We start from the raw sequence: 26709 nt of genomic DNA, 5'->3' as shown, positions 1-26709 counted from the left end.
GCTAAAATCCGCGAATACTTAAAACCCTTCTAAAAATACTTAGAACTACCTACTTTGATAGTTCAAACAAAAAAAAAAAGCTAAAAATCCTTATACAGGTATTATCCTACCTGCGATGGGGTTAGGTTCCAAAAAACCCATGGTTTGTTGGAAAAAACATATTTCAAATACAGTCTAGCCTACAGTAGGGTATTCAGTACCATGTATACGTATATGGTAGCGTAGCCTACACTACAAAGTATACTCTATACATATACGATATAGTAATTATCATCAGCTAATTCTGGAGGTTCATGCAGATTGACTCATGATAATTCAATACAAAGAGAAATTGATATCGTATTATACAAATGTCGACATAACGAATATGCATCTTTATTCATGGATCTTTTAAAATGTTATGCATTACTTCACTGTATCCAATAATATTGTATATATTCTTATATTACTTTTGTATTATAAATTGCGATCATAGTAATCAATGTTTTGTTTTGGAAATCGATTTATTTCACCGTATTTAACTCGGTTCGGAGCGCTTTTCTTGCTTCCAGTTAGCGTAAATGAATCTCTAGATACTTTATTGATATGGGGCAAGGTTAGTTTTTGTTATACAAAGTGTTTTTAAGTCAAAATATAACTTAAATACATCTCGTTGTGAAATTAAGTTAGCTATTTTTTTTCATTAATAGATAACATTGGCTGTTTGGATTCATGTTTGTTTTGTGTAAAAAAATCAAGATTCCGGTTGCTCTTTTCACTTGATTTCATCGTAATATGAGCTTTACGTATTTATCTTTTATCGGCGTGAAAACACCAGTAATATGTGTTCTTTCATACCCAGTGGTTTTGATTAAAATACCCTCTCTCCAATTTTATTTACGGTCAAGTTCCATCCATGTTGCCAATGCACGATAATTTACAGTCATCAGCAGCTTGAACATTGTTTTCTCAGCTTCAGCTACAACTTGCAGCTTAAATTTAGCAGTATATTTCCTTGCCGATCTTTTATCCATACCGAATAAGGGTGTAATGTAAAAATATATTGGTCCTATTCTACTTAATGTCATTTGTAACATAACTACAGTAATTGTTTACTACCATACGATGGTGGAAATACAAGCAAAACAGCTGTTGTTATCCAATTCAGTTATAAGCAAAACAAGTCTCATTTGGTTGTTTATGGCTGTACGCATTTATGTAAGAGTATAGCACTACTAACAATACTTTTCTGGATCGGGGACCCGTGTCAGCCGGTGAAATAATCCATTCAGCACTTATTTCTAGGTAATTCCGTTGCTAGATACCAGAGAAAAGCTAAATGTAAAGCTGGGGTTACTACCCCCAGAATGAGCTCCAAGAAATGGAGTCGTATATGGTAAAGGGTGAGATTGTCACAATCACGGGACCCTGCCCTATAAAGATTCCCAATGTCAAAAGTCCCAACGAGAGAGGTGTCGATACAAGCCCATGCACTACTCGCGAACTGTACACAAGGCAACACTAGTTGCATTCCATTTTAGCACGCGATTTCGTTCACACGTAATTTCGTTGTGCTCTTTATTTTATGCTCTATTTTGGCATTTTTTATGGCATCCTCGCAAGGTTCTTCTTCAACAACTTGAGTACCAGTGTTTTATTGTTTTTTAAGCGATTGAGGCTCCTTATTTTCCTTTAGTTTAATAATTAAAGGGATTTATAACGCCCGTCTCGATCTCCTCTCACGACGTCTCATGACCTCTCTTGGTCTTGGGTCGGCATGTTTGTTTTGTGTTATTTATTTGTATACTTTTTCGTTTGGGATATATTCTCAATTAATGATTCCTAAGTTTAGTGGGTTTGATTAATTTTATGTCTGTTCTGTACCCTTTACTACGAGAAGAAATGTTTAGCGTTTAGGCTACGAGCTACCCCCTCGGGCCCATTCGCTTATTTTCATGGCTTCATTATGCCTTAATTTTGTCCCTCACTTCTCTTAGCTTTTGGGAATCTTATTTTCATTGGTACTGTTATGGTTTTTTACTTTGTTTTTACAATTTAGTTTATTTTGTGAATTTTGTGTTCCCTTGCTGGTCAAGTGCTGTCTTGCTGTTTAGGCTACGTGGTTCCCCCTCGGGCCTATTCGCTTATTATTTTGGCTTTATTTTGCCTTATTTTAGACTCTCACTTCTCTAAGCTTATGGGAACATGATTTTCATTGGTACATTTAAATTTTGACCTTGTGCTCGGATACTTTTGAATTTTGTTGATTATTTTGGGTACTTTCGTTTAACTGGAGGTCGGCCTTTTCCCTTCACGTTCATGTTGTGTTGGGCCTGCCTATCCTCCTACATGTACCTTATAGAAAATTTTTGTTTTATTATACATTATTTGGGTTATTAGTTAGCCTTTATCCCTCTCCTAGGCTTCCTTCCTTTGCATCGCCTCAGTTAGGTTAGCCTAGGGGTTGGCTATAGCACTTTTTCCCTTCGGGGAAAAATCGTTGAGGGAGGGACGATCTCGATCTGTACGTATGAGTTTCATGTCTATGATCTCGTTCTGTACATATGTGTTTTATGTCTGGTGCTTCCCTTTGTTTGGTTTTGGCTTGGATATATTGCCTACGTCCACCCTCTCCCTGTTTCGGCTTTTCACTTAGGCTAATGTTCCTAATAGGTTAAGTTGGAATAGCGAGGGTTTACCTGCGTAGCCTATCCTAGTTCAATCCTTCTTTGCGTTGCTTACCAAAGGTGACCGGGAGTGCTCTCCCCACTCCTGTTCACACTCCTTTTACCGACTATATATATTATTTTGTTGTATCGAGAATCCCCTTTTCCCCCTTTTACCCTTTGCTCTCTCTCCCCTTGGTTCGTTTTCAAGGTTTGTTAACTTTCCAAGGCTTGAGAGCAATTTATCCTTGTTTTGTGCTGTAGCCTACATCCCCGCCCTCTGCATTGATTGGTTGTTCCTCGGTGTGTCTGACCTTATCGGTTGGCACCCCTCTGGACCTGGAGGTGACCGGGAGTGCTCTCCCCACTCCTGTTCACACTCCTTTTGCCTTTCTTTGCTCTCCTGGCCGTAGAGGTTTTTGCCCTTCCTCTCCTTTTCTCTCGCTCTTGTTGTGCAACACAGCTCACATAGCGAGGGGATCTATGAGGATCTCTGGGCGCCCGGGGAGTGCTGTCCCACCCCTGGTTGCTACTTTGGGTTACCAACCTCCCGGCCTATCCTTCCCTCCCCTTCCTTTTACGTCAACTGTTTCCCTTCGTGGTGCTTCCTACATGTTCGCACCTCACTGTTGGGATCCCATACGAGGCCAGTTAGCGTTTTCCACCTGACTGTCTTCTGTTTTATTTACTTTTGGCGTTCCCCCTCCATTTTGCTACTACCTGTTCGGTGTTTCATTATTTTGTTGGGCGTTCTCCTTGCTTGCTGCTCCGTAGTGTTTAGCGGTCGGCGTTTATTCCCCCCACCGCTATCACTTTGTTCAGGATATCCTCCTCCGGGGGTTTTCCTCTCTTGGCTCTGAGTGCGCCCACTTCCGAACAGTTCATAACCTTCCCACTGTGTTTGTATCCGTCACATTTTGTTAAAACATGGTCGCTCCGGAATGTTCCGTTGACTCTGTTTTTGTGTCTATGAGATTTGTCCTGTTAGCCCGGTTTTCTCTCCAGTTTTTTCCAGGGGTTTTCCTGGTCTGACTAGGCTAAGTCGCTGCTACGGTACTCTGCTCCAGCATCCGTTCCAGCATGCCCATTTCTCATACGTTTTCAGCTGGTTTTGTCGTGTGCAGGAATGCTCCGCTATCCTGCAACAAGCCAGCGGTCACGGAGTCTATAGTTTCCCATTCCGGTGCGCAGTCTGTGTTCGAGAATTTATAGTTTGGCACGGAAGGTTGTGAAGTACGCTATGCTCTCCCCGAGCAGACTACTTGATGAACCCGTATGTTTTATATACACCTGTCGGTTTTATCTCTGTCAAACTCCGCCTCATATGGCTTATTTTTGGCCGGAAGGTTGTGAAGTACGCTATGCTCTCTCCGAGCAGGCTACTTGATGAATCCGTAGGTTTTATTTACACCGGTCGGTGTTATCTCCGCCAAACGCCGCCTCATATGGCTTATTATTAGTCGTTTGGCACCCGGCAGGTTGCGTTGTACGCTATGCTCTCTCCGAGCAGGCTACCTGATGAATCCGTAGGTTTCACATACACCTGACGGTTTTACCTCCGTCAAACTCCGCCTCATGTGGCTTATTAATAGTCGCTCTTTCGGTGTTTGGGCTCTCTCCGGGCGAGATTCTCGGTGAATCGGTAGATTTCATATACAGTACACCTATCGATTTCCCTCCGCCAAACTCCGTCTCCGAGCGAGATTCTCGGCGAATCGGTAGGTTTCATATACACCTATCGGTTTTCCTTCGCCAAACTCCGTCTCATATGACTTATTAATAGTTACTCCTCCGGTGTATGGGGTCCTAACTTTCCCCCTCCTGGAGGCTGGCCGCAATTCTCGTAACTCTTCGCTTCACACCCTCTAGTCCGGGGTCAGCAGCTTCGGGTGAAACGTAGAGTCAGGAAATTCCTGTGTCCTTTCGGTGGACATTTGTAATGTTCCTTTCCTTGGCGCCCAGTTCTCAATGTCAGTTGCTGAAGAAGTTGCTGCCCCTTTGTTTACCGGAGTCCAAGAGTTGACCCGGTCCTATTAAAGTAAATTAACTGTCTACGGAGAGTTTTCTGAAGACGTTGCGGCCTTCAGTCTCGTTTTCGAACCTGTGAACATCGTCCCGGAGCGATAAGTTGGTGCGGGAATAAGCGAGGCAAACCTTTAAGTGAGGCAAACTTTTCCTTTAGGGGATTCGTTAGCTCCTCATCCCTTTTCGACGGTTCCTAGTCTACCGTCCCTGAGGTGAAATCAGTCAAGAAAGACCCTTTTTAAACCAAGAAGACCCGCTCCGGGGCCCCCTCGAGGACGTCTCGGATCTCTAGTCCGGTGCCGTCTACGAGTTAGGCCTCGTCTTCTGGAAAGGGACATGGCCCAAGCAAAGCAAGGTGGTTACCTCCTCCTTCCTTTGTTGCAGACTCTTTTATGGGTCTCCTTATAAGGAGCTCGATTTGAGGGTCATTGACAACCTATCATACTATCTAACTATCTATCTACCTCATGGTCCGTGCCTTCCCTTTCCCAGGAGCTTAAATCCCAAAGAGATTATTCTCAGGACTCATTATCAACGGATCACCTGTAAAATCCTGCTCCGTTCTGGAATTCTATCGTTCCGGACACCTCCACCTCTTTTCCCCTTCGGTCTGGGGAACCTTTGGCGCCTAACCCTTTATGCTTCCCAGCATGAAGGCACCCTCCTATCGGGGGTGTGGGCACACGGAGGTTGGCGGAATTGCATTTCTTCCCTTCTGGCCTGGTATCCCCTTATCCGGGTTTTCCCAGACTGGCAGAAGGAGCATGGTATCTATCTGGCAAGATCCCTAAGGGAGCCCTCATCTTCCCTAGGGGCTGGGCACATCGTCTCCGTTGTGAATTCTAACGGAGTGGCAGGCGGAGAATTCCAAGTTCACGCCAGCTATGGGGTCTTACCGTGCTCTCTTTGAGAGCCCTGCTTCCTACCCCTTGTGCTCCGAATGTAGCCCCTCTTATCAACAGGCTTGTTTCGAAAATAAACCGCTGCCGCATTTCCGGGACACAGATATCACAGATACGTTCACAATGAATCTTCTAACCCCGGACTACACTTCTACTTTATTCAGCGTACAGCTCCCTAAGCTTCTGGAGTCAGTTCCCGGAAGCTGAAACAGGGTGTAAAGACAGGCTTGCCAGGTCCTGGAACTCTTTAACTTTAACAGAAACAACGTCTGTGGTATATAATGGCGGTTCGTTGTTTCTGGTCCTGATAAAATCTCTCTTGTCAGGTTTTCTGCAGGTCCCGCTTTATTTCATCAGTCCGGATGGACAGCTGAAAACACATTTTTCGCCAGCCACGTTCCGCCTCGAGTCTTATGAACAGTCTTATGAACAGTTTCACCTGGAGAATTAATCTTTTCCCCAGGTGGGCGTTGTTACGGTCTGTCCGGGGCTACTAATGTTTATCAGAGCCTCCGTTCTCGTGGGTATCTACCTTACGGGCGGAAACAATCTGGTCTTGCCGGGCCCTATCCCAAGTCCGGCAAAAAGTTCATGTAGTTCAAGCGCCCCCCTGCTCAGGCGGTGGTGCAGGCTCTTCAGGTTCCTGCCCCTGGGCAGCCGTCAGCCTCTCACTCCCAGCCTCCACCTCGATGTGTGCAGGTTCAGCCAACACATCAGCCCCTTGTGACTCCCCCATGTGTCTCTGCCTCCCCCATGTGCCTCCGCCGGAGTTTTCTTTGCTTCATACGAAAACCCAAGGAAGGAATTTTCACTAGACATTCTACCAGAGGCACTGAACCTCGGGGTTATCATAGGAGCAGGGAAGCATCCTGCTCCTCTCCGAGAAGTTGGGAAGGCATTCGCTTCAGGGGAGGCATTCAAGCCTCCTCCCAGTAGTATTTCTCATATGGGTGGGAGGCTGTACTATTTTCGGGGCCACTGGAACTTCAGTCCCTGGGCCCAGAGTATAGTTATCAAGGCCCAGGGTGGAGCTGGACTGTTTGTCCCCCTCCGACTTTGTGAATGGCCTGTCAGGCTTTTTCAGTCTGCCAAGGAAGTTCCCTTCCACTGGAAAGTTTTTCCGGGCATGTCCCGTTTATTTTCCTCATTCAGTGCTGCAAGTCTTGGTTGCTTACAGTCTTGTAGGTTCGGATCCTACTGCTCCGTGGAGCCGTAACCACCTCTATAGACCTTTGCGACGCTTCCTTTCACATCTTGGTTGCAGGAAGGTTCTATCCCTTCTTGGGATTCAGACTCGGGGAGCAGGCGTACCCCTTCAGGTTCATGCCCTCCTCTTTGCAGCCCCCGGAATCTTTGCCAGTTTGAACAATACCGTAGTTCAACAGCTCCGGTATTAGAAGGCTATGCTAGCCGCATATCTAGTTGCCTGGCTCATTTGGGCACCCAGTGTCGGGAATTGCCTGAGGGTGCCGGTCATTATAATCGGTTTTCTAGAGTCTCTGGGCTTCTAAGTACACAGGAAGGAATCCCACCTGTTTCCGGAGGGTAGCCTTCAGTAGTTGTGAATCCAGTGGAAGCGGAAAGAGATAGCAAGGGCAACCAAACATTTCATCAACACAAACATACCTCTCGCCGTGCCCAAGAAAAGGTCTTGGCTCTCTCCAGTTTGCTTCAGTGACGGTTCTCCTTCTGAAGTCAAAGCTGGAGTTTTTAACTGGGTATGGCGGAGTCAGGGACGTGTCTCCCTGATTCCTCCTGTTTGAATAGTGGTCTCCGGCCTTGAACATCTGTCAAGAGCTTATCGAAGTCAGTTCCTCTCCAGCTTTCCCCTCCGGCCTCAGTTTTCCACACCGTCACCTCTCTGGGCGGGTGGGGTGGATATTTTTGGCCCCATGAAGTACATGGAACTTAGTCGGTCACGTTCGGCAGTTCCATATCAACGCTTTGGAGGGCTGTGGCAGTCTTCCTGTCCTTGGGAAACTTCTTCCTCCCAAGAGGATTTATTTTACGCTGGTTCTGAACAAAGCAGCAATAGTGCGCTGCGTAAACAAGTGGGTTCGAACTCGAGTTGCATCATTCAGGTTATGGTTCATTCTTCTCCTTAACCAACAGTCACAAGTGCCTCTGTCTGCCACCCTTCTCGTAGGGGTCCAAAAGGTCACTACTTTTTCCCTATCCAGGGCCTCCCCCCTGGTGTCGGAATAGTCCTTAGACGGAGCGTCATTCAGGTAGTCTTGTGATCTTTTCCTGGACCTAGAAGTAGGTCTGTTTGCAACCCAATTCAGCCACAAACTATCAAGCTGCCACGACTGGTATATACTCAGCCTGCATCAGCCTCCTCGGAGTTCTGGTGCCCTGGCTTTGTAGTCTTTGTGAATTTTACAGTTTAGGAGGAAACTGATATTGGTCCTGTTATTACTGTTTTCCTAAAATCAGTCAAGGGATCCTACTCTACTGCAGTATGGTTCTGCAGTTAAGTAACTAGCACTCTTCACATAGTTTTTGATGCTACAGTAATGATGCAGCTGTATTGGCTCTGAGGAAAGTGTTTTGTTGGAACCAGACTCACAGGCCCTTAACTTTCAACCCTAAGGTCTGTGTTCGTCTGAGACCAGTACTCCGTCCACATTCGGTTTCCTGGTCTTTGAGTAATGTATCGGAGTTAGCCGGTAACCAACAATCATCTTGTTCTTACCTTTCCTTGTTGGGGAAGACCCAAATTTTTAATCAGCTTAGCTTCTAGTGCTAGTTTTCCTGTACTGTCTGCCCTGTCTAGCGGAACCAACCATTTTGGTTTCCCCACTCAGGGGTAGTGTTGCGAATTCCTCACCCTAACTTTCTATCTGCAGTTGAAGGTCCTCATTTTCAGTGGTCACCTTGGAAAGTACTCCCCTTTCACAAGGTCTGTCTCTGTGCCCAGTTTTCTCCTTACAGGCTTTTTTAGACAGGACCTCGCAATTTTGTCAGGTCCTCTCTTTATTTGAAAAGAGGGGGGGGAGGGTACTGTCATTGTGTCTGCCATTAGGCAGCAAGTGTTTTCTTAATACAAACCTATTCAGGTTCAATTCCAAAGCTCATGCTCTTAGACGGTGGCCACTTACATTATTTTCATTACATGAATTTCGAGGACCTTACTAATGTTCAGGGTGGAATTCTCCCCTAGTTTTCAACGTCTCTATTTTAAGTCTTTAATAGCATAAGAATGATATTTATTTCTCTGTTATTATTTCACCGGCTGACACGGGTCCCCAATCCAGAAAAAGGATTTTGACAAAGGAAAATCTATTTCTGGGAGGGGCCCGTGTCACCTGGTGACCCACCCTGTTTTTCATTCTCTCCTCCCATGGTAAACATCATTCTAGTGGGGTGGGTGCTAACATGGAATACGACTAGTGTTGCCTTGTGTACAGTCCATGAGTAGTGCATGAGAGAGAGAGAGAGAGAGAGAGAGAGAGAGAGAGAGAGAGAGAGAGAGAGAGAGAGAGAGAGAGAGAGAGAGAGAGAGAGAGAGAGATTTCATTAAGTGAGTGCTTCGGTTGTTGGAAGAGGGATGAGGTTGTTGGAAGAGGGATGAGGTTGTTGGAAGAGGGATGAGGTTGTTAGTTTGTTTACGGTGCTGTCTGTCTGTGCAAATGTCGAGGGAGTTTTTTTTCGGTTTTGAGTGAGTCTTGAGCTGAGTTCTGTGCAAGGCGGACATTGATGGTGGATTATTGTATGTTCCGTGAGTGTTTTCTGTTGGATGTCATTGTTGTCTGTGCATGTGTCTCTTTCTTTTTGCTCGTTTTTTTTTTTGGTTGGAAGTCTGTTTTCCAGTTTTGTTTGTGTAATTTTGTCTACTGTGTTGGTGACCGTGGACACCCTCAACCATCTCCCAGCAACCGAGGATCATAGTGAGTATTGTATGTGGTTATATGTTCGGTGTATCTGTGTTGTGTATTGTTTTTTGTGTTTTTAAATCCCGCCACATAATATTTGGCGCCCAACGTCAGGGCAGCTGGTATTGCAGCTGCAATTGAGATTGGTGGCTGGTAGTGTGACTGAAGAGAAGGATGGAAGAGGAACTGGTGAGGTTGAGAGGAGAATACGTGGTTGAGGGGTGAGAATGAGAGATTGAGGAGTCAGTTGGAGGAGATGGGGAATGCTAAGAAGTGCAAAAGAAGAAATGAAAGGGGAGATGAAAGAGTCAGAAGAGAGAATGGAAGAGAGGGTGGACAAAAAGTTGGAGGGAATGATGAAAAGTGTGGAAGAAATGATGAAAGGTATGTTCAAGGGTGTTTTTGGAGAAGGGGCTGTTGGAGGCAGGTCCTCTGGAACGCGTGAAGGGGCAAGAGAGAAAGAAAAGGAGGAAGAAGTGAATGGAAGCGTGAGTGATGAAAGTGATGTGGAAATAGGAAGTAAGAAACGAGAGAATGAGAGGCAGGGTAAGGAAAAGGGGAATGAAAAGCAAGGGAAGGAACAGAGGGAAAGTAAGGATAAGTCAGGGGAAGAAAAAGGGAAGAAGGGAAAAGGAAAGGAAACCGGTAAGAAGGGCAAGGAAGTGGGAAAGGCAGGAAAGAAGGGAGAGGGTGAAGATACTAGTGATAGTGAGGTGGATGGAGGTGAATGGTTAAAAGTGGATAAAAAGAGGGGGAAGAAGAGTGTAATGAGTAAGATGAATGTAAGTGTGGAAGTGGAATCTTTGTATTCGGAAGAGGGTATGAAAGGACAGAGTGAAAGTAGCGAAAGTGAGAGTGAAAGTGAGAAAGAAGTGAGAAAGGCTATGTATGTGAGGGAGGTAGCCAAAAGTGTGTGAAAGGTATAATGAGTATGGAAGTAGGGATGTGCATGATTTCTTTAGGGAGTATGAAAGGTTTTGTCAGGATAAGTATGGGGAAAGTAAGAGAGTGTGGGCAATTTTGAGAATTAGAAGAATATTTGACTGGGTTTTTGCTTGATATGTATAGGGTTATTATGAGTGTGGGAGATGTTGAGTATGACAAGGTGAAAGCTAGACTAGTTGAGCAAGCGAGGCGTATGAAAGCGAGTGTTAAGTATAAGAGGAAGAATGAATTTGATGAGGCAAGAATGAAAGCTGGGGAAACCTTGTCACTGTATGCTTGTAGGCTGGAGACGTTGGCAAGGAAGAAGTTTGGGGATGATGGGATAGATGAATGTAAGGAGTTAGTACGGAAGTTGTTAGGGACAGTGCCAGATGGAGTTAGATTAAGTATACCTTAGTTTTACCAGACCACTGAGCTGATTAACAGCTCTCCTAGGGCTGGCCCGAAGGATTAGACTTATTTTACGTGGCTAAGAACCAATTGGTTACTTAGCAACGGGACCTACAGCTTATAGTGGAATCCGAACCACATTATAGCGAGAAATGAATTTCTATCACCAGAAATAAATTCCTCTAACTCTTCATCAGCCGGTCGGTGGAATTGAACTCCGGCCCATCGGGATGGAGTTAGAGAATTTGTGAACTTGAAGCGGAAGGAGAAGAAAAGATGGACGAATGAAAGGTTGACTTGGGGAGAAATTTTGGAAATTGTAGAAGATTATGAGCTTGACAGGGTTATAAAAGAGAGCAGAAGTGTAAGTGTAAGGGCTGGGGTAGATGAGAGAGTGCCAGAGTTTGGAAGCTTTAGGGATGCAGTGTTGAGGGGCCCAATGAGAATGGCCGATAGTGTAATAGATAGGAGTGTAAGACCAAGTAATGTGAGGATGAATGGTGGGGTTGTAAGGGAACAACGGGTTGGACGGGTTAGGGATAGCAGTGTACAAAGGGGAAGGTCGGTGAGTGGAAGTCGAGCGAAGTGTTTTAGATGTGGAAAGGAAGGACATACAAAGAATGAGTGTAGGTGGGCTTTAGGAGCGTGTTTGGTGTGGGCAATCGGGACATTTGGTAAGGGAGTGTTTGAAAGATAAGGGGGTTAAATGCTACAGGTGCGGACAGGTGGGTCATATTGCTAATGGTTGTAGGGGTACCCGAGTGAATGTAAATGTGGCAACTGTGGTAAGAATGGGCATTATGCGAGAATGTGTTCAGAACCGAGAGCGAAGTGTGACGAATGTGGAATGGAAGGGCATGTATCAAGTGTATGTAGACGAAAGAGGGTGACTGTGACAGCGAATTCGGGAAACTGAGTGTGAAGGGGTTCAAATGGGTGGATCCTCCAGGATGCAAGCGGTGCGTGTGATGCAAATGCGTGAGGGGTTGTTGCATGAGGGAGGCTTTGCTGGAAAGACTGACGAGTGCATGAAGCAATTTGTTTTGATAGAGTATGGCAGAAAACGTAAGAAAGGGAAGAATGTAAGTGAACGGAATGGTCGTAAGTTGTGTGATAGGGGTGTGAGTGCCAAAGTGAAAATGAGTGATAAAGCGTGTAATACGGATGAATGGGATGGTATGAATAGAATGTATAGCATATGCGGGTTTGATTTAACTGAGTTGACTGAACGTGTAGGGGTAAGTGAACGGATGGAGGTGAGCGAAAGTGCAAGAGTAAGAGAGCGTAGCAGTGATAGACGAGTGATTGAAAGCATGAATGAATCGTTGCAAGAATTGGAAAGGTCAATGAGCGAATGGGATGGGTTAGTTGAAGAATTGGGGAGGTATTTGGGAACGAGTTAGAGGGTATAGATGAGATTGTGGATGAAATTGAGAGTGGTAATAGTGAAGAAGATAGCGTGAATCTGAGAGAGAATGGAGGAGAAGATGTGAGTTTGAATGTTGCTAGAAGAGAGAATGATTCTGAGAGAATGATTACGTGCCCGCGAACGCGATCTAAAGGACCTGCTAGTGAGCATCCATGGGTGTTACGTAAGGCGATTTGAATGCAGTGTGAAAGGTGTTGGTTGGGAAATGCTAAAAGGGGGGAGAATTATAGAGGGATGAATAAATTTGTTTGTATTTAGCATTTCCCAACGTTTTGTGAGAGAGAGAGAGAGAGAGAGAGAGAGAGAGAGAGAGAGAGAGAGAGAGAGAGAGAGAGAGAGAGATTTGAGTGTAATTGTGTAAGTGAGTGCTTTAGTTGTTGGAAGAGGGATGAGGTCGTTAGCTTGTTTACGGTGCTGTCTTTCTGTGCAAATGTCGAGGGAGTTTTTTTTCGGTTTTGAGTGAGTCTTGAGCTGAGTTCTGTGCAAGGCAGACATTGATGGTGGATTATTGTATGTTCCGTGAGCTGAGTGTTTTCTGTTGGATGTCATTGTTGTCTGTGCATGTGTCTCTTTCTTTTTGCTCGTTTTTTTTTGGTTGGAAGTCTGTTTTCCAGTTTTGTTTGTGTAATTTTGTCTACTGTGTTGGCGACCGTGGACACCCTCAACCATCTCCCAGCAACCGAGGATCATAGTGAGTATTGTATGTGGTTATATGTTCGGTGTATCTGTGTTGTGTATTGTTTTTTGTGTTTTTAAATCCCGCCACATCGGCACCTCTCTCGTTGGGACTTTTGACATTGGGAATCTTTATAGGGCAGGGTCCCGTGATTGTGACAATCTCACCCTTTACCATATACGACTCCATTTCTTGGAGCTCGCTCTGGGGTAGTAACCCCAGCTTTACATTTAGCTTTTCTCTGGTATCTAGCAACGGAATTACCTAGAAATAAGTGCTGAATGGATTATTTCACCGGGTGACACGGGCCCCTCCCCAGAAATAGATTTTTCCTTTGTCAAAATCCTTTTTATCATTCTCTTTTACTTTTTTAACTAGAAGATGGGATAAAGAGATGGAGGAAAAGAAGATAGTCTTTTGTAATTTGGTCTCTCTCACTGCCTGATCGTACACAGCTACCTGTGCCTGCGTGAAATTTTAAAATATTTTATAAATATTTTATAAATATTGTTGTTTCGGTATATATGTCCCATAGAGAAATCCGCTAATCTGCGAGTTTGCGAATCGTGAGCACGCGAATATGGCGGTTTTACTGTACTACTATTTTATGGATATGACCAATAAATCATGTTAACTTACTTCATACTATGGACATGTACTTGTGACCATGTAGGCCTGTGTTAATTTGAAGTGTTGGCTAGGGTAGCTAACACTAGGTAGTTTTTATTAAACAATTGTTTCTTGTATCACTGCTGTACTGAGCTACTATTACACATGACCTACCCACTACTTGCGCCACAGCGAATTGTTCTGTCCGCTTTTCGCTTGTGGAAATGGCCCATAACTACCTGTCATGAGCCAGCCCTTGAAGGAATAAAGGAGAATTTGGTTGGTTGCTGGACATATGTGAAATATGCAACTTGCTCAAGGCAACAAGTTTACATGATGAAAGAGCTAATTTTTAAGCTTTCTTATTGAGTTATAGATTTTAGTAGGAGTATGGAAGAAGTAGACTACAGGCAGTCCCCGCTTACCAGCGGGATTGTTTAACGGCATTTCGGTGTCACAGCCCGTGGCTAGTGATAGCATTAACCAGATTTTCGGTGCCAGTAAGCGATTTTCAGCATTGATAAGCGGTTTATTGGCACCGATAACCCGTTAACCCCGCCGTTAAGTGGTGTATCTGTGCTATTATCGACGATTTTCGGTTATTGGCAATTTTCAATTATCAGTGCTCAGCCAGGAACAGAACCCCTGCTGTTAACCGGGGACTGCCTACTTTACAACGTTCCAGCAGAACTATGGCTGTGTGTTTCAATCCCTCTCCGAGCAGAATCCACACTTGGGCCAAAATACTCCAAAAGCAGTGGATTCTAGGAACTACCACTTCAACTCTTAGGATGGAGATGTGGAATCTTTCTTTGGGAGAAAGGTCACTGATACCTGACATGAAGTTGATATAGCCACTGAAATTCCCCTTCTGAATCTGGAAGATCTAGGGAACACTCTTCTGCTTTACATGAGAGATACTTCAGATGAGATCTTGTCTTTCTCATGCAACAATCTTGTATTGAGGGGACCCTGATAAGGTTCACCCAACCCCAGCTGAAGTGTCTGTACCTTCTAGGGGGTAGTGTTTTATCCTGGACTTCTGTACTGCCAGGCAGTGGCGATATGACTTGACATAATCAGTTCATGCAGGCCTCCCTGATAGGAAAATTCATCTTAATGTACATTGCCAGGCAATGATGATATGACTGCTGTGACTCATCAGTTCATACAGGCTTCCCTGATGGGAAATTCCACTTGCTGTACTTTTTGTATTGCTGAATCAGTTCCTGCAGGATTCGCTGATAGGAAAATTCTACATGCTGTACTTTCTATACTGCCAGGCAGTGGTGATATGACTGCCTTGGCTCATAAGTTCTTGCAGGCTTCCCTGACAGGAAAATTCCTCTTGCTGTACTTTTCTGTACTGCCTGGCAGTGGTGATTTGACTTCCTTGGCTCATAAGTTCATGCAGGCTTCCATGGTAGGAAATTCAGCTTGGTATACTTTCTATACTTCCAGGTAGTGGTGATACGACTACCTTTGCTAAATCAGTTCATGTAGGCTTCCCTGATGGGAAAATTCCACTTGCTGTACTTTCTATACTGCCAGGCAGTTATGATATGGCTGCCTTGGCTCATCAGTTCATGCAGGCTTCCCTGATGAGAAAATTCTGTTTGCAGTTACACTATGAATTCCTGAAGGAAATCATGAACAGCATCAAGTGTGACCTTGCTACTGAGCATCAGCATATCAGAGATGCTATCCATGGTTCCCAAGAGGAATTCAGGTCTGTCCTGGATATGGTATTGGGTGTGATGTATGAAAATTTCTCGTCCTTCAGACTAGAGAATAGAGTATGCACAGTCTGCCCAGGTAGAGATAGCTTTTCTTATAAAAAATCTTAGGTTATGGGAACAGGGTAATAAAAAAACCAAGCTCAAAAAGAAGCTGAATCAGTTGTTTAGATCCTCATTGAAATCAGAATGGATAATAAGAGACAGCTTACTCACTCCCAGAGCTCCGACTGGTAACAATAGTAAGACCGGGTTGGACAATAGAACTTCAGATCAAAATGTAGTACAGGCACCAAAATCTGCCCCTGAGAATGATGCTGATAAACCTTGGTGAGAAACAAACATACACAGAAATTTCCCTCGAGTAAACATTATCTAAATAAATTCAGAGGCTTTCGATAACTGCTTATGGTCCTGAAGATTTACAACAACTAGAGATGTGAAGTAGTGGGTACTCAAATGTACAACTAATTTAGTTCAGCAATCACCTGAAATTATGAAAGGTCGTCATTGAAACATAAAAGCATAAACCTTCAAAATTGCCTGTCAATACTCAGTTTAACACTGAACCAAGACACGTTAAAGCTGAAATATCATTAACTTCCTTGAATTGTTAATAGCTTTCCTCCCACCAATGCATATATTATGTAAATGTAACACTTCCAAAGGAGTATACGAACTGCTAACTTAGTCAACAGAGTACTAGATGCCAAGACATAAGACTTAAAAGTTCCGATGATTACTTCAAGACTAGCAAGGCCTTCCTTAAAGAATAATTTCAATAAAGGCTGGGATTCACCAAGGGCTTAACCAGTGATCTGCTTTCAGGTTGACCCTTACCTGTAGTGAATTCCAGAGCGGTGCTTAGGTATACTAGGGGGTTATGTACCGACTCTTGATCATGACTCATGCCAAGTTGGTGATGAGTGTTATAGAACTACAGTATTTCGAACAGACAGTGTAAGGCAAATACTGCAGTACACTTCCCAGGAATAAGGTTACACTACAATCATTGCTGTAACATCAGACTTCCAAAAATGTATAAGAAAGGCAGTTCCATCCAGATCCTACTGGTAGAAAGAAGGATTAAAAACTGCAGGTGGTTTGTGTGTGAGTCTAGGGCAACTGGCTGCTGGACTGGCGCTGCTAACACCGTCTTAACCGAAGTAAAATTTTTTGCCGGCTAAACTATGGGTAACAGGTGTAAGGGTCTGGTTGAAAATTGGTCGAATGGTAATTATGTAAGTGAAAAGTACTTAACATAAAAACAGCAGTTGACATGTGTTGTAGTTAACATATGATATAAATATATATTAACACTGAATTTACTAAAAATAATAATTTTCCTGTAGACTTTTTTCTCAAAACTGAATGGTGCTGGGTCCCTTCTCTCAATAGGAATTCAGAAACCATTGAAGGAGACAGGTATCCTGCCTAATAATATAACAATGAAAGCCATAGTTGCAACCTTTCTCCAGTTTAATGGAAAATGTAATGCAACAATAATTTTACAGAACCAATAACCCCTCTGGGAGGCATCAGCCTTCTGTCTCTTCACTTTTGAAACGATCAGTCATGTGAGGACAGACTTTCAGGATTTTATGGTTACTGAGAAGGTTATGGCAGTAATAAAGCTGCTTGTCTCCACCATCCGAGTATTTGATAATGATACAAAGGAATGGGCAACACTTGTCCTCCCTTATGAGAGGAAAAAGCTCCCATTGGACATGGCTACCCAGCAATTTGGGACTCCTACAAGAAAAATCCCAGGAGAGCCATGGCTGGATTTTATGCTAGTCTCTACCTGTTGAAGAGCTTCCAGTCTTCCAGAACATTGTTCACTGCGGTAGCCAAATCACTTATGTGGACCCTATTGGGAGCACTCAGTGACTTTCTGGAATGTCACATTAAGGCTTAAAAGGAAGCATTGGTGGGCTCCAACATTTTGCCCCCAGTTTAACCTCCATATTGAATTCTCTTATCTGTAGGGACCCTTTTTTGAGGAGTCTGTTGTCACACAACTCATTGAATGAGCCTGACAACAGAATTGTACAATATATACTATTCTTGAAAAGGAGGAATCTGGGAAACAATACTCTTAAGAGTTTCCTCTTCCTTAGCCTAAGAAAGCTTGGTGTGAATCAGAGCCCTACAAACCTCCAGTCACTGCTTAAGGACCTCTCCAACAATAGAATAAAGGACAACAATAGCATCAGCACTCCTTTCAAAATGGACAAGACATGCCTGCCAGGGAAAAGGAAAATTAACACTTGGACTGCGTATTACAAGGGAGGGAAGAGGTGGAGCCTAATTGGACCTGCATGGTTGGGGTTTTCTTCTACAGCATAACATGCAGTGGAAGTCCCCCCCTTGGGGACAGCATAATTTTCATTGGGCTAGTGTAGTTTAGAGATTGTCCCACCCTTCCCCTACTCTAAAGGAGTGTTTTCCAAAAACCAGACCCCTTTTAAAAAGGGGCCATAGGGAAAGGCAGCTTTATTTGCCACCACTCTTTAATATCCCCAAGAAGCATCCCTCTGAACGAAGGGTGATCCTTGACCCTTCAAATTTGAACTAACATATTGTTTGCATAAATGTTTATATATATACTGTACTTATTCAAGTTATGGGAGCTCAAGAATAAAGGAGTTTAACTGGTGGCCTACCTAGATTGCTGGCTAAACTGGGGAGCCACCAGAGAAGAGCGCTGACGAAACCTGAGAGTGGTAGTCGACAGACTCCAGTCAAAAGGTTTCCTAATAGGAACCAGTCCCACTTTACATCCAGCAGACTTTTTCTGAGGCAAGGACTTTGTTGGGATATTCTTCGCAGCCAGCTGTCTCTTCCCAACAGTACACAAACCAGTATAAGGAAGGACTTGAGAAGATTCCTTGCACAGCCCAGCTTTTCCAGTTGACAATGGAACAAAGTCTGCGCCTGTTACAGTTTGGGTCTGTGGTAGATCTAATCTTGAGATTGTGACTGTAGGATGTACACAGAGTCTGGCTCTCACATTCCAGGAAAAGGCTTTGCAGTCGCCTCCATATGAAATTGGAAAGATACTCTGTCCTTGGACCTGGAAAGGGCCTCTGGCAAACGGGCCAAGCTGACTCCACCATTTGTACAAGTGATAATACATACGAAGCCTCCTTGACAGGTTGGGGAGGCCATTGGGAGGATTGTCAGTTAGGGGAAGATGGTAACCTGCTCTGAGAACCCATTTGAAATCTGTTGAAACAGTTTTACATCTTACTATCTTTTGAGGTCTAGCACATTGCTATTTCAACAGTCATGGTATACAAGGCAACATTGTCAGAACCCTTGCCTTATGGTTTTGGAACTGACTCTAATATAGAAATTGTTAATTCCATTCTCCAGTCTCTTACACTGCAAAGGTCAGCTCCAGCAAGGCTTCCCATTACATGGTCCCAGAATAAGGTTTTTAGGCTCCTGTCATCCCCTCAATTCATGGGCTCAATACAACTACAACTCACGTGCCGCAAAAGGCAGTCTTTTGGATTGCTTTGGTATCAGGAGCTCGGATTTGTGTACAGACAGTCCCTGGTTATTGGCGATCCAGTTTTTTGGGGCTTGTCTGGCGATGAAGATCAGCAACTTTTGGTGTCAATATGCACTGATTTCCACTTATCGGTGCCGATAACCGAAAATCGCCAAAAAGGCGCTGAAAATCCCCAATTTTCAATTATTGGCGATTTTCGCTTATTGTCACGCCGTCGGAACAGAACCTCCGCTGATAACCGGGGACTGCCTGTACTGGGCTCTCTCAGAGAAGGACATCATTTCACCACTCATACACCTAGTTGTTGTTTGCTGTTGTCTCCTGGCCTATCATTCCTGGCCAAGAATGGGGACCTTTTCAAAGGGAAAATCCCCGTTTCTGATAAAGGAACTCAGTATTTCATATAAAATATTATGCCTGGTTCAAGCACCTAAGGTTTACCTAGATATCATGGCAAACATCCCAGATGGTCCTATTTTTCCTACACCCTAGCAAAAGCAAACTACTCTCTCTATATGGGTTGGGAATTATTTTAGTGGCCCTCATTAAAAAGGCAGACCCTCACTCCTTACCTGAGTCACACAACATCTAAAAGGTGAGTACATCATTAACTTTCTCCTGAAATGTTTCCTTCAAAGAAGTCTTTGAGTGTACTGAGTTGTTGTTAGAGGCAGTATTCCTGAACTGGTGAAAGCGCAGTAATCCTGCAGCCAGACCCAACAGTAAGTCACTGTTGAACCACAAGGGATAATACATTTATAGGTTCATGTGTTTCCTTTTCTGTATTGCCAGACTCCTAATGGGTATCCAGAATAAAGAAAACAGTTTATAATTTGTGACTTTACCTTGAATCAAAAATTCCTGAAACACTATTGCTATGAGAGTGGTGGTCATGCTGAGATATTGCTGGGAAGGTGCAATAATCTAGCAGCCATACATGACATAATTAGGTAAGTCACCTTCATACCACAAAGAATAATACATATACAGTACTGTATTGGTTTGTTTGTTGTTTCCTGTTCTTTATTGCCAAACCTATGGGTATTCCTGTTCTTTATTGCCAAACCTATGGGTATCCAGAATAAAGAAAATGGCTAATAACCTGTGACTATACTTTGGACCAAAAATTGATCTGGGTTGTTGGGATTTATTTATGAGGAGCTAAGCCATTTTGTCACCTGTCAGTTTCTTTTGTAAGCTCCTGGTAGCTGCTGTGAGTCCTCAAACCCACCCACTTTCCCTGATGAAAAAGTATGGGATGGGGTGAACATTTATCTTATATAGACCTGGCATGTAATGAGGAAGCCAGCCAACATATGCTGTTGTTACATCTGTGCGAGTGGGACGTAGAAGCGAGGCAGTAGTTGTAGGACAGGAGATAGAGCCCTCATGTCCTTCATCTGTTTTATTCTATCACTGTGCCAACAAGCACTATTCTGGCCGAGAATAACTACGTGTATAAGAGGATTCTTTGTAATTGGTTGGTCTCTTATGGAGCACTGGGGGGACCATGAAAGTGCAACTCATTTGAGTGCTCACAATAGCTACCAAAAGTAAGTTTTTCCTACATCAAAACCTGTTTTTTATGTAGCATAGGCGAAGGGTTTACCTATGCTAGCCAGTTGATTTTTAATCAATGTATACACATTTATATATACAGTCTAACCCCGATATTCGCAGGGGATGCGTGCCACAACCCCCCCCTCCCCGCTGCAGATAGCTAAAATCTGTGAATACTTGACACCCCTCTAAAAAAGCTTATAACTGCCTATTTTGATAGTTCAAACACCAAAAAATCCTCAAAAAATGCTTATACCTGAGTATTTTAGTAGTTTTATCACAAAAAATGCATTTAGTCACAAAAATATGAAAATACAGTAATTAGTGGATATTTCTCTGTGAAAAATACTGCGAATAGGCAAATTTTCCACGAATAATATGTATATACGTTCCACAGAAAAATCCGCAAATAGGTGAAACCACGAATCTGGAACCATGAATAGGTAGGGGTCTACTGTATATCACAATAGACCTCTGAATCTGGAACCACGAATAGGTAGGGGTCTACTTGTACATCACAATAGACCTCTGTTTCTGAGATTCATAATATTTTTCGAGTATTTGGAAAACGTAATCAAGTATTTAGCCTAGCCTGGTGTTTTGTGTGAATTGTAACTTATATTGCTCACCATTTAGTAAAAAAATTAGAGGAAATTTTGGGTTTCAGATAGAATAGGAACTTCTGAAAATATGTTATCAGTACTTGATAGTGGATAATATTGAAGATAAAATATTTCCAGTAGCCTCTGGTAGTTTAGCTTGAGGATATTTATAATATTAATAAAAAAATAATAAAGAAAATTTGAGGAAGAAATCAGATGTTGATCCAGTTCAAAGTTTAGATATTGCTATTTAGGGTCCTGATTTTGTACAAAGTACTAAATATTAGAAAAAAACCTATATTATCTATAAACTACTGCTCCATTTTGTAAAAGTTGTGGTAAAATTCAAAATTATGCACTATTTCTGCTAAGTGACATAGCTAAGAGAAATATGAAGAGCTGTCTCAAATTTGAGAGCTGTTACTCTTATACTTTTGTTATTTGTAGATTAAATATTTTTGCAGTTTTGCAGCATTGGTGGTTGCTTGTCACATAGATTAATGTCGCAAGTGTTTTAAGAGGGTTAATATCATTCTTGTGAACTGAACAAGTATGTTAAGCCACAAATACATAAAAATTTTTTCTGCAACAAACTTCTGTCAACATCAGGCTAACAGTCTGTCATGTCTACTTAATATATCCATTTCTTTATAGAAGTTGTATCATCTTGTCATAAAATATGATATAATCGTAAAACAAAATTATGCATGATGACCGCTTCATGTTCTTAGGCTACCAAATAGAGAATGCAGTTCAAAATTAAATGTACAATAAACCTATATAAATAGGAAATAGAAATTTTTAATAGTCATAGCTACAAAGTGTAAAGGTTTATGGCTGGAAAATATTAGGAAGATCATACTACAGATAAGGGCATTGCTAAAAGATGTGGTGTCCAGAGGCAAAGAAATAGGTTGAGATCTTAAACACTGAGAGAATTGGACATTTGGTGAGAAGCAATAGCAGGGTAAATATTGTAGGAATGCCCAGATCATCATGAAGGGAAGGCTTATGTGAAGGACTAAACCAGATAGGAATTCAGGCAGACAGTGCACAAGATAAGAGAGTGGTAGGTAGGATTTATTTTATGTACACAGTACTCTGCCGGTGGGAAATTTGGTATAAAAAATGAGCAAGTTGATGAAATAAAATTAAATACCTGTGTGTTATATCAGTTGTCAGTATAGAATATAAATTTTGAAGGGTGGACAAAATGTAAGAAATTAAGAAATTTTTCCCTTTCTAATTTGAAAACACCTTTAGTCAACCATGCGAAGATTAAGAATTTGTAATGTGTCTTTATTAAAACTGCCCTATTTGACCCATCTTAGTATCATCTACAATACTGTGCAGTTTGCTCTGTAAGTAATAACCCCTTAAGAAAATTTTGATGTAGAGGCTTGCTACAAGTTTTTATTTAACTGTATCTATCACCAAATATCACAATCTTTAAAATGTTTTCATTTCTGACAAGCAAAAGTTGGTGTTTGAAGTGTACATAGGGGCTTTGATGTTTGGCAGAAAAGTACAGTTGAGTGAATGAAGGAATGAATAATTTTGAAAGGTTTTTAGACTTTATTATTTTTTCCTCTGTTTTCCCTTTCCCATTTTGATAGTGGGAAAATTCTTGTCCTGGAAACAAATTGTAATTTCCGAATCATAAGAACCAGTAAGATAAACTTCTTTCCCGAGGGACTAGACAGTCAAATACATGATGATCCATCCTTTTATCTTGGGACATTTACCTTTAAGATTTCTCTGGCTAAAGTGCAATGTAGTACCTGTTACTCCAGTGTTTGCATTGCCTTTATTTTCATTTGAACCTTGTTGTAATGTCATGATATTACTACGGTAAGAGTTTGTTTTCAGTGAATGTAGTATATTTTATATCATTAATATAAGTTTCTCCTGTGTCTTGTCTCTGAGCTGTAGGATTTTGTAACTTTTCAATATAGCTGAGTTCTTTTTTTACCTTTCTTCTTACTCTGTGCATGAAAGTATTTATCAGACAGCTGACATGTACCTGACCACCACCCAGGCACTGCCGGCTTAATCATCTCCGGGAATCGCATTGTGACAAAGCTGTTGTTGGACGACCAACGAACCAACACCATGATCTTCTTCGTAATCTCCATAGTATTTGTATTCATCTGCCTCATCACGCATGTTGCTGTACAGAAGACTACATTTATACAGGTTTATCATTTTTCATTAATGTTTTTTGAGAATTCACTCATAGAGTAGACGGTTTTTAATCCACATAACATTTTATAAACTTAACACAAGTTTACTCCTAAATTAAATGCTTATATAGTAATCCTACCATTGATTATGTTGAGGGCAATCATAATTCACTTTATTAAACACACAATGTCTTTAATGACAGTAAAATTGGTACTGTATTAACATTGATTTCTGAACTGGTACATTAAGAAAACAAACACAATAATACTGCATGACACAAGCTTTGCAATAATCTATATTCAGTTTTTTATCAGCAAGTATGGGAGACTCTACCATATTGAACATTTTCTTCATGCTATTTTTTAACAATTATGAAATTTCAGCTTGTTACATAGATATGTAGATTAGGTAAGTATATCTGGCTGAGCTCTGGCTGCCTGTTAAAATGATGTAAGTCAGAATCAGTGAAAATACACAAAAAATTTGGTGTTATGTAATTATTATTACTGTATATTCTTAAGTGTAATATTTTCTGTCATGTGGGATTACTTGATTGAAAATATTATCTGTTTTGAAGTACAATTTATGGAAATTCAATACTGTAGTTGCTGTTAACTTCATGAAAACTTGTTTTCCTTATTTCTGTATCATGAAATTCAAAACAGTTTCTTCCAGTAGGATATTTTCATGTCAGGGTTCAAGTTACTCATTGAAGAGATAATTGACTTACAGTAATCAGATTTTAGTGAAAAGCTCATTGGGCAATGTTATCCATTCATTTGTGTTGAAGATGTTTGTTTTTATAGGAATATAAATAATAGTTAATACAATTATGTAAAGATGTACAAGTTATTTGAAACCATTTTTTTTTCATATTCTACAAAAGTTGGAGCTCTTAGTCTGGCAGTCTTCAGATGTGCTATTTATATCACCATGAAGACTAGCTTGCCTTATTTTTCCCAAATTTTTTGTGTGTTTCAGTTCTATCTCAACTTGTGTCGAACCAGTGAAGACACTGATGACCTCAAAAGAATAACATTAGAACCATCAGAAGATAACATACTGGTAAGTCTTGCTGTGACTTCTGTTGGTGTTCACATGAAACAAACCATTAGAATAAATGGCCTTCCATTTCAGTTTTAGTCTGATCCCACCTTCAGAAAATGTAACTTGTTAAGGCATTTCTTGCTAAAATTTGGTAACCAGCTGTTCCATAAGGATTTGGGCATGCTGAATCCAAACATCAAGGTTACCTAGCAAAATTTTGAGTTTTTAATAATCAGATCACAAAAATTCAACATGGCCACCATTTTTTAAAATTTAGCTATAAGTTTGCCATGATATATGATTTAGGGATGATTTTGGACTTTTCTGAGGTTTTTGGCATCAAAGAATATATTTAATACAAAATCATGACTTGCTGGTCAATTCTTTTACGTAAATTCTACATGTTTAGTAATCTTTTTGCAAAAATATAAAACGTTTTTGGTCATTTAGAATACCGTTCTTTCACAAATAACCCATCTTTGTCCAAATACTTCAGGCATCATTGAATTTATGGCGAGTTAAAATATAAAAAAAAAGTAGTGTTACTGGACATTTATCTGTATCATTCCACTTATGTAAATATTTAGTCTTTTTCAGGTCAGTTATACAGAGAAATATCATGTGCTATAAGATATGAATATTAATAAACAGAGAATACTCAAATACAGAAGATATAACCTACACAATAACAAACTTGTCTAACTTCTGTATTTTAGAGCAAATTTGCAAAATTTATAATTGTAGCTGCAACCTCATATTTACGAGGGTAAGTCAATAAGTATCCGCACTTTTATTCTGATTGTTTGTGAATAGGCTGTATGGCTTTGTGTGCTATGTCGGGTTGTAGATGGCTCCGCCCTCCTCCCTTGTGGTTGGTTTCAGCGTTACCACTTCAGTGCGCTCTGCGCTGTTGAGAAGTAAGGATGGACGCACCACTCTCCATTTGCACCAAAGAAGAACAACGCTCTGTAATCAGTTTTTTGTGGTCTGAAGATGTACCAGGAGCTGAAATCCATAGAAGACTTTCAGTACAGTACGGGGGGAATGTTTTGCCACGACGTAGTGTTTATGAGTTGATTGAGCAGTTCAAAAGCAGTCGGACAAGCGTGGAGGATGAGAAACGCGATGGACGCCCAGCCACAGCCACTACTCAATCCACTCATAAACACTACATCATGGCAAAACATTGCCCCCGTATTGTACTGAAAGTCTTCTATGGATTTCAGCTCCTGGTACACCTTCAGACCACAAAAAACAGATTACAGAGCGTTGTTCTTCTTTGGTGCAAATGGAGAGTGGTGCGTCCATCCTTACTTTTCAACAGCGCAGAGTGCACTGAAGTGGTAACGCTGAAACCAACCACAAGGGAGGAGGGCGGAGCCATCTACAACCCAGCATAGCACACAAAGCCATAAAGCCTATTCACAAACAATTAGAATAAAAGTGCGGATACTTATTGACTTACCCTCATATATTACTGTTCCAAAAACCCTTCATCCTGTTAAAAGACAAAAATGAAGCATATAAATATAATCAATACCCATATTCTCCACACTCCTCAGTATCTTATGAAATGTGTCTATTTCCTTGTCACCTCAGTTCCAGAAACAGACTTGTAAATGTATTCAGTGGTATAAAATAAGGCATTCAGGTGTAGTCTTAAATATTAACTAATTAATGAGGTACTGATCAGAACTTTTCAAGTAGATGTAACTAGTCTTTGCGCTCCGGATAATAGAATGGAAGTTTGTAATACCAGTGTTGATCGAGTTCAGTGGTCAGCATTCATACTCTGCTGTATACCTGCAATTACCAGGATAAATTAATCTAGATTTTACATATTTGCACTTGCATTTGGAACATCCTGTTTGGCAGCCACAAGTGATCAGTTGCAAACAGGATTCTGGTACAGCCGGGAGTGACAAAAGGACTGGAGACATATTGCCATCCTTCAATTCCCAACCCAAACTTGTGGCTGGTGGAAGATTGGGCATAGGACAAGTTGCTTGAAGCCAAACCATAGTCTGTAAGTGGCACCTCTTTATGTGATACTTCAATGCATCACTTGTTAGTGGTAGTAGCTCTGGATTAACAGTCTTCTTGAATAGGATGACCCTTGCCTGTTCAGTTGTGACAGCTTCTGGGACATTGTACACCTTGCATATGAATGCTTCAACATTTTCATGACTTCCTCACACAGTGGCTCATGTCCCAGACCTCTCAACAATTTTTTTGTGCTGGAAGAAGACTCGTAGTGCTGTCATCTTGCTGTGGCCAGAGAGAAAAGACCCTGTGATCGCATAGAATGCCAGGAGTAGCTGAGCACCTGTATTGTCCAATTGATGTTTATGTATGACACCTTTCACTGGAATGAACTTTGGTTTCTTGTATGTTCTTGACTTCATCCATAGATCACTGGAGCCAATGCTTGTGTAACAGTGGGCTACAAGTAGACACAATACATCTTTATTTTGTGATGACACAACAATTGTTTGTCTTGGCATTGGCACAGTGGAGAATAATCCTTGTGTCAGCCTCTTCATGGTGGCCTTCAAGCTGTGTTA

General features: G+C 41.8%; 1 protein-coding gene across 3 annotated transcripts in view; it reads left to right on the top strand.

The window, feature by feature from the left end:
- Ent3 (equilibrative nucleoside transporter 3) overlaps positions 1-26709 on the top strand; it is a 147287-nt gene that overhangs the window by 75502 nt on the left and 45076 nt on the right. For all 3 annotated transcript variants that reach the window (XM_067107325.1, XM_067107323.1, XM_067107324.1), the window contains exons 7-8: positions 22953-23110; positions 24080-24163. In XM_067107325.1, coding sequence (XP_066963426.1) covers positions 22953-23110; positions 24080-24163 — 242 coding nt within the window. The remainder of the gene's footprint in view (positions 1-22952; positions 23111-24079; positions 24164-26709) is intronic.

This window comes from Macrobrachium rosenbergii, chromosome 8 (assembly GCF_040412425.1).
Source record: "Macrobrachium rosenbergii isolate ZJJX-2024 chromosome 8, ASM4041242v1, whole genome shotgun sequence".
NCBI lineage: Eukaryota > Metazoa > Arthropoda > Malacostraca > Decapoda > Palaemonidae > Macrobrachium > Macrobrachium rosenbergii.
This window is presented reverse-complemented; position numbering and strand designations above follow the sequence as displayed.